Source organism: Oryctolagus cuniculus, chromosome 18 (assembly GCF_051225735.1).
Source record: "Oryctolagus cuniculus isolate XC-2025 breed Fujian yellow rabbit chromosome 18, ASM5122573v1, whole genome shotgun sequence".
NCBI classification, from domain to species: Eukaryota; Metazoa; Chordata; class Mammalia; order Lagomorpha; family Leporidae; genus Oryctolagus; species Oryctolagus cuniculus.
In genome coordinates this window covers 8979215-8987090 of record NC_142884.1, presented here as the reverse complement: position 1 = coordinate 8987090, position 7876 = coordinate 8979215, and the positions used below count along the sequence as shown (strand labels likewise).

At 63.0% G+C, this 7876-nt stretch overlaps 1 protein-coding gene across 1 annotated transcript; it reads right to left on the bottom strand.

Moving 5' to 3' along the window:
• Positions 1–3607: 3607 nt before the first annotated feature.
• Positions 3608–7235, bottom strand: RRAS (RAS related). Its single transcript, XM_051840670.3, has 6 exons — positions 7033–7235; positions 4843–4930; positions 4621–4723; positions 4420–4528; positions 4044–4162; positions 3608–3963 (listed from the first exon to the last, which is right to left on the bottom strand). The coding sequence occupies exons 1-6, from the start codon at positions 7183–7185 to the stop codon at positions 3879–3881; spliced, it is 657 nt and encodes a 218-aa protein (XP_051696630.1). The 5' UTR covers positions 7186–7235; the 3' UTR covers positions 3608–3878.
• Positions 7236–7876: the final 641 nt, after the last annotated feature.

The window sequence follows — 7876 nt, the reverse complement described above, 5'->3', positions numbered from 1 at the left end:
CCGCCGGCTGGAGTGCCTTTGTTCTGTGGCGGCTGGGTGGTCTGAGGGCCCCCGGGGAGGTGGGGGGGGCCCAGCCCGAGCCCTGAGAGGCGGCCGGCACGAGGCCAGCCGTGGCACGTGTGCCGGCTCATCTGGCAGTGTCTGAGGACGGGGAGTCGGGCTGGGCCCTGTCACGAGGGTGCAGATGTCAGCGGGGGGCGTCCATGTGAGTTTGGGGCTGCAGGATGCTCTTGCGAGACAACTCTGGAGGCCGCGGATCTCGGCACGTGGGCCTGGCCCTGTGGCTGCGGCCTCCTCCAGGCCAAGGTTTACTTTTAGATTTGAAGCATCCAGAGAGGAGAGACAGAGGGAGGTCCTCCATGCGGCGGTTCACCCCTCCAGTGGCCACAACAGCCAGAGCTGCGCCGATCCAAAGCCTGCAGCCAGGGGGCTTCTCCTGGGTCCCCCACACAGGTGCAGGGGCCCAAGCACTTGAGCCATCTTGCATTCCCAGGCATGTTATCAGGGAGCTGGATTGGAAGTGGAGCAGCTGGGACTCGAACCAGCGCCAGTATGGGATGCTGGTGCCACAAGCGGCTGCCCAACCAGCTATGCCACAACACTGCCCCCGAGCCACAGCTTTTTCAATCCTAGTCTCAGACGTTGCTTCTGCCCAGGTAGACGTCAGAAGGACGTCAAGTCCAACACACGTTCAAAGAGGGGCATTAGGGTGTACTTGAAGGGACAAGTGTGTACGGCTAAGTGTATGTTCATGTAACTGTCGGCAGTGACTGGGGAGACGGGAGCTGGCCAGCCTCTTCTTGGCTCCCTCATAGAGCTGAGGGTAGAGCTTTGCTCCTGATCCCTGAGAGTCAAAGACGGAGTCCTGTAGTCTCTCTTTAAAAAAATACATTTTTTCGGGCCGGCGCCGCGGCTCACTAGGCTAATCCTCCGCCTAGCGGCGCCGCCACACCGGGTTCTAGTCCCAGTTGGGGCACCGGATTCTGTCCCGGTTGCCCCTCTTCCAGGCCAGCTCTCTGCTGTGGCCCGGGAGTGCAGTGGAGGATGGCCCAGGTGCTTGGGCCCTGCACCCCATGGGAGACCAGGAGAAGCACCTGGCTCCTGCCATCGGATCAGCGCGGTGCGCCGGCCACAGCGCGCCGGCCGCGGCGGCCATTGGAGGGTGAACCAATGGCAAAAGGAAGACCTTTCTCTCTGTCTCTCTCTCACTGTCCACTCTGCCTGTCAAAAACAAAACAAAACATTTTTTCAGGTATTTATTTGAAAGAAAGAGCAAAAGAGAGAGAGCTTCCATCCACTGGTTCAGTCCTCTAGTGGCCACAACAGCCAGGTTTAGGCTAAGGATCCTGGAACTCCATCCAGGTCTCCCATGTGGGTGGCAGGGGCCCAACCACCTTGGGCCTTTCCAGGGGAATTGTAAGAACCTGGATGGGAGGTGGGACAGCCAGGGCAGTGACCGGTACTTGATATGGGACGGCAGTGTCACCAGGTCCTGTGTTCTTGAGGCTTGCTGTTCAAATGTGCGCTGTGGACCGGGTCCTACAAACAGAACCTCAGGCCGCTGCCCAGAACTACTGTGTCGGAACCCACTGGGCGACACAGCCCCGAGAGGATACTAAAGGCGGTGGCGGGGCAGTGTCCCAGACAAGACTGGCACGCAGTTGGACGTCAGCTGACGTTATTCCAGGACCCAGCCTATCACAGTGGACGCTGGGACACTGGGCGCTCCTCGGCAGTCAGTGGGTGAGACCGAGTGAGAACCCACACGGTTCTAGAACCTGGCGAATCTACTGCCCAGGGTTGGCAGAGGAGAGGGTGTGGGGTAGCACTGGGGAGCCACAGTGGAAGAGTGACGTGGTGGACACTCAAGACATGGGAGGGGGGAAGAGAGGAGGATGAAGATGGGGTGAAGATGAGGACCTCAGAGTCTGCACAGTCACTGACAGGACCCGGCAGAGCTCAGGGCACAAGGAGCCGAGGAGATGCTACACATGATGTGCCCGGGAGCTGCCAGCCGTTGGCTGTTGTCCTATGAGCTCTGGGCTGCAGGTGGCGGGAGCCTTCCTGGGGAACACATCACCTTGGTCCTGCGAGACGCAGGGCGTCCTGGCCGCACCGGGTTGCTGCGGGGAACACTTGGGTTTTGTGCTGGGGGAGTTGACGGTGGGACCTTGGGCGAGAGAAGTCGGCATGGGACTCCTTCCTGTGGGGGGCCAGCGAGCTGGGGCTCAGCTGGAGGCGTCAGGCCTTGGCTGGAGACTGATAGCAGCATGCCCCTCCCCCTCCCCGGCAGGGCCAGCCCCCCTGTGTGCAAGGGCAGTGGGGGAAGGGAAGTGAACAGGTAGACAAGGCATCTGAGCCACGCTCACCCCCAGGGCGGAAGGTTGGACAGGAGCCAGGGATTCTGTGATGATGGACCCTGGGAGGGGGTACGGGGCTCACCTGTGCTCCAAGCCGGAACACAGAGGACCTGCCAGGTTCTGGCGCGGAAGGCAGCATAGTGGGCCCAGCCATCGCTGGAGCGCTCTCAGCTTGCACGGGACCAGATGCTGTTCCGGTCTCCTTCAGCGCCTCAGCCCTCCCCGACTCCAGTCTGGCTCCGTGTAGCAGCTCTGTGGCTGTCCCCAGTCGGTCCAGGCAGTCTGCACCAGGGCCGTAGGAGGCCTTGCACTGCCCTGGGCCCCAGAAGCAGGTTCTGGGTGGGGGCGAGTGGTGCATTTGGATACAGAGGGCCCAGGAGTGGGAGGAAGTGTTGACCTGTAACAGGTGTCTGGTGAGGTCTCTGCCTGATGTGTTGGGTTTCCCAGGGGGCCATCAGCTGGGCGGGAGATGGTTTCTGGCCCCAGCATTCAGGGTGGCAGGATTGGGGGTCCCGGATGGGACTTGGGTGAGCACTGGGTTTCCGGAATGAAATTGTATTTTCTGCTTGCTCAGTACACCCTTTAAGACACCCCCTTCCCTCTTGGTCGGTTTCAGGAGAAAGGCTCAGACAGGGTGTCCACACCAGATGTCCCAGCCCCACTGGGAACTTTCTGGAACTACGAACATGCCAGACAGCTGCTTGGACACTGTTCTGCCCATTTGTCTCTCCTTCCTCCAGCCAAACAGCCTCTCTCTCAGTATATATGGGGGGGGGGGGCAGGGGTTGTGGCAGTTGCTGCCTGGCTCCAAGGTTCTGGAACCTTCTAGAACACTGACCACGGTCAGCCTTTCTACTGTGGCAGGGATGCTGTATACTTGCCCTGCCCAGAAGGACAGCCACTAGCCATGTGCAGCCACGAAGCTCCTGAAATCCTGCTGGTATGGCCGGGGCACTGAGGTTTTGGTTTAATTTGCTCTTAAATAGCAGTAGACGGCTCCTAGCTACCCTAATGAACAGTGCAGTTCGAGAATTTTCCAGAACAAAGACTATCTTCAGGCCTGACGCTTCATCTCAACGAGACGCCCACTAGGATGTGTCCTGTTGAAGGGGAAGAGGGAGTCCCTGGTCCCTACCCAAGCAAGGATTTCTAGAACGATCTCAGGGTGGCTGTCGAGGGAGGGGGGCTTCTGAGCTTGGATTTGCCCACGTCCCCCAGGGCCCCTTCCCTTCGTAGAAAGCACCTCCTGACATCGCAGGGCCGTTTATTTTTCGGGGGGAAGGGAGATATATACAGCAGTGAGTCCCCCACCAGAGGCTTGGGGGGGGGGGCTGTGGAGGCGACGGCTGAAGGCACACAGTGGTGATGGCCTGGGAGAGGCCACAGAGGCAGGGCTGGGGTGGTGTGGCCTGGGAGACCCAGACAGGGCAGCGCGGGCTCGGCGAGAGCCCAGGTCGCACAGCGAGGTGCAAGGCAGCTGGTCCCGCAGGCTTTGTGCCGGCTGCGGCTGTCCCGGGGCTACAGGAGGACACAGGGGCAGCCCCTGTCCTTCTTCCTCGGGGCGCTGGGCGGGCTGGGAGGCAGCTCCTGTTCCTGGTATTTCCTGGGGGGACGGGGACATGGTGAGTGAGGACTGCAGGGGCCGGCGGGGGACCAGGATGGCGGGAAGGGGACGCGGCTCACCGGACGGCCCGCACCAGCTGCTCGAAGGCTTCGTCCACGTTCAGGCGCAGTTTGGCAGAAGCCTCAAAGTAGGCCACGTGGTGGGCGGCGCTGAAGGCTGATGCATCAGATCGGGGGACCTGCGGGGAGGGGTCGGGGGTCCCGCTGCAGTGGGAGGGGGCAGGCAGCCGCACTGCCCCCAGGATGGGGGAGGGGCAGAGTCAGGGCTGCTGGTGGTGTGTGGGTGCCCTTGGTTGCCTGCAGCCACCTCTCTGGAGACTCCTGACGCCAGCACTTGGGGTGACCCGTCCAGGTGAGTAGTGTGGCAGTGCGGGGGGGGCGGGGTACAGGGGCCAGAGGTGAACAGGAAGGTGTGTGGCAGGGGAGGGGTCCACACCTGGCGCTGCGACTCCAGATCCGCCTTGTTGCCGACCAGCACGACCGGGAAGTCGTCGCGGTCCTTCACCCGGAGGACCTGCGTGAAGAGCTTGTCCACCTCGTTGAAGCTGCAAGGAAGCCGGGCAGGCGTGAGGTTCTGCCGGCGGCGGCTTGGCCCTCGTGCCCGCCCTGGCCCACCCCGGCAGCCCCCACCCCTCACCTCTGCCGGTCGTTAATGGCAAACACCAGCAGGAAGCCGTGGCCCGCACGCATGTACTGCTCCCGCATGGCCCCGAACTCCTCCTGGCCCGCCGTGTCCAGGACTGTGGAGACAGGGAGAGGGGATCCCATGGGGAAAAGCCGCCCCACCCCAGCTCTCCACAAACAGCCCCAGCAAACCTGTCCCACACACCCGCCACCGCCCCGACTCTCAGGTGCTCACTGTCCAGCCGGGCCGGGATGCCATCCACGGTGCAGATCTTCGTGTAGGAGTCCTCGATGGTGGGGTCGTAGTCGGACACGAAGTAGGACTGGAGGGGTGGGGCAGGACAGTGACTGCAGGCCCCCCCCCCCGGTCTCTGCCCCTGTCTCTCCGGGTCTCTGTCCTTCTCTCTCTGGGTCTCTGTCCCCTCTCTTGGTCTCTGTCCCCCATCTCTCTCTGGGTCTCTGTACTCCCCTCTCCCTGGGTCTCTGCCCCCTCCCTCCCTGGGCCTCTGTCCTCTCTCTCTGGGTCTCTGTCCCCTCTCTCTGGGTCTCTGTCCTCTCTCTCTCTGGGCCTCTGTCCTCTCTCTCTGGGTCTCTGTCCCCTCTCTCTCTGGGCCTCTGTCCTCTCTCTCTGGGTCTCTGCCCTCTCTCTCTGGGTCTCTGTCCTCTCTCTCTGGGTCTCTATCCTCTCTCTCTGGGTCTCTATCCTCTCTCCCTGAGTCTCTATCCTCTCTCCCTGGGTCTCTATCCTTTCCCCTCTCCCTGGGTCTCTATCCTGCTCCTCCCTGGGCCTCTGTCCCCTTCCGAGTTGCTCCCGGCCCTTTCTTTCAGGTATAAAGCGCACACCGCCCATGTGGCCATCACTTTCTGGCTGTGGACACTGAACACAGGACTCCCCCTCTCTGAGCCCGTTTCCTTGCTTGAAAATCAGGATGAGAAAAGCAGTGCATCCAACCAGTTCGTTGGAGATTAGGGCAAATCCCCGTTAAACGCTGAACCCACCGCCCGGCCCGCAGTAAGCCATCAGTTACTGGGAGCCACTGTCCGCCTATCTGCCTGTCTCTTCCCCTTCCTCCTCCTCCTCCTCCCTCTTCTTCCTCCTCCCTTCCCCCACTCCTGCTTAGGCAGCCTCCAGCTCCTCCCAGGGGAGGGTCCGGGTTCCAATCGGACTCCAGAGCAGCCGCCCCACCCTCAGGCCCAGCTTCTCCCTTCCTGCCTGGGTCCCGCCCGCCTCCAGCCAGGCCCTCGGCCAGCTCTGGGGCTGCTCCTGGGTGCGAGGGGCCCAGGGCTCTGGCCTTTCTCTCCACCGGCAGGGCTCGCCATCAAGCGCTTGCTGGGGTCTCTAGAGGGGGTCTGGGGCACAGGATCTCAGGGGCAGGCACTTTCCTGGGATTTCTTGGGTGGGAGGGTTTCACTTGGGAAGGAGGAGGTTTTCTGGGAAGGGGTGAGTTTTTAGAAGAGAAGGGGTGACTTGGGGGCCGGGGCAGGGGTCTGAGGCTGGTGGGGGGGGGGTGCTTGCTGAGGGCTCTAGTCATGGAGGAACGGAGCGGGGAGAAGGCCTGGGGGCTGTGGTCTCGGGGGGATGCGGGGTGCATCTTTTGAGTGCTTCAGGTGACGCTGGGTCAGAACCGGGGCCCAGCCCTGGGAACTGGGGGCACGTGGGCGTCCTGATATGCATTTATGAGATCAGAGAAACCCCCAAGGAGTGCGCATTTCTGGGGGCTTCTTCCCTGGAGGTGACTTGGGGCTCTCCAGGGTTTCTGGGAGCAGCTGAGGGAGTTGGAAAACCCCAGAGGCAGGAGGGGTTGGTTTTCCTTGGGGATGGGACTGGAGCAGGACTTGGGGTCTTACAGATTTCTAGAATGGCCTAGGGGCAGGGATCTTTTTAAAATCTGGCCTTTGGCACCCTAGATGGTCCCAGCCGAGCCTGGGGGGCCAGGGTCTGGGCATCAGGTCCAGATTCTGGGGGAGGTTGCTGAAGTGGCTAAGAACCCAGACTGGGGGAGCCAAGGGGCTGGGCCCAGGAGTCCTCCCACTGAGCTTCTGGGTGGCCCGGAGGGGGAACTGGGGTCTGAGATCTGGGGGGCAGTGTGTGACAGGGCTCCAGGTGGAGGTCAGGGGTCCCCCGGAGGACGGAGGACGGCTTATGTATCTAGTGGGCTTCCAGGAGGCGCCCTGGTCCAGGTCAGCAGGGAAGCGGGGGTCGCAGGTATTGGGGGGAGGGCTGGCGGGTCTCAGGTTGTGATGGACCAGGGGCTGGGGCACCTCGGGGAGTTTCAAGTCACAACCTGAGTGGCTCTTTTCAGATCCGAGAGCCACACAGGAGGGTCTCGGCCACGCGCCAAGGGGGAAAAACAGGGTCTTGGGGAATCCCTAAAAGGCTCCGAGCGGGGTGCCGGGGACCCCCTCCCGCGTGAGGGCCCACTACCTGGATAAACTGGATGGTCAGTGCGCTCTTGCCCACGCCGCCGCCGCCCACGACCACCAGCTTGTGTGTCTCGCTGGGCGGGGGGTCCCCGGGCCCCGGCCCCCCGCCCCGGGGCCGCCCCCGCCCTGTCTCGGACGCCGCCCCGCTGCTCATGTCGCCACCGCTGCCGCCGCCGCCGCTACCGCCCGCAGGGGGGAGCCGGGCGGGACCCGGGGGGGGGGCGGGATACGCTAATGAGGGGACTGCATAGTCATGAGCTCTGCCCCCGAAGGGTTCGCGGCTCAGGACACTTAAGGAGGAGGCAGGGCCCCGGGGAAGGAGGAGCTATGCTAATAAGGCAGGGGAATTCCGAAAGGGGCGGGGATATGCTTATGAAGGAGCTGCGCCACGCGCTCTCAGCAGGCCGGCCGCGTGTGGGCGGGGACATGCAAATCAGCACATTCTTTAGACTGCCGGGGCGGGAAGTTCGTTCGGGGAGGAGCTATGCAAATGAGGGAGCCCGGGGAGCGAGCCGCTCCGGGCCTTATTCTGGTGGGCGGCGCTCGCCGACTCGGGCGCGTCCGTATATAGGGCTCTCCGAGGAAAAAGCGGGTCCGGAGGAAGTGGCTCCACCCCCGCCCTGGGAGCCCAGCCCAGCTCTCGGCCCGGGCGTGCGGGCTCCGCCTGCTAAGGGACCCGGCCCAGCGGAAGGCCGGCTGGAAGGAGAGCTGGGGCCCTGGAAGGGGACGGCGGGTTGAACGGGCGGGGCCGTGAGATCACTGCATTCCTAATCCATGAACCAGCTCTCCCAAGTCGGGACGCCCGGGTCAGGAGGGACCTCGGGCCCCAGGAAGGAATGGGGGCT

What these genes read in the sequence shown, in the direction of transcription:
- RRAS (XM_051840670.3), bottom strand. Translation starts at nt 7,185, where the DNA reads ATGAGCAGCGGGGCGGCGTCCGAGACAGGGCGGGGGCGGCCCCGGGGC. An exon ending in TGACCATCCAGTTTATCCAG is followed by an intron (nt 4,931 to 7,032) that starts GTAGTGGGCCCT and finishes CCACCCCTCCAG; the next exon opens with TCCTACTTCGTGTCCGACTA. An exon ending in GCCATTAACGACCGGCAGAG is followed by an intron (nt 4,529 to 4,620) that starts GTGAGGGGTGGG and finishes GCTTCCTTGCAG; the next exon opens with CTTCAACGAGGTGGACAAGC.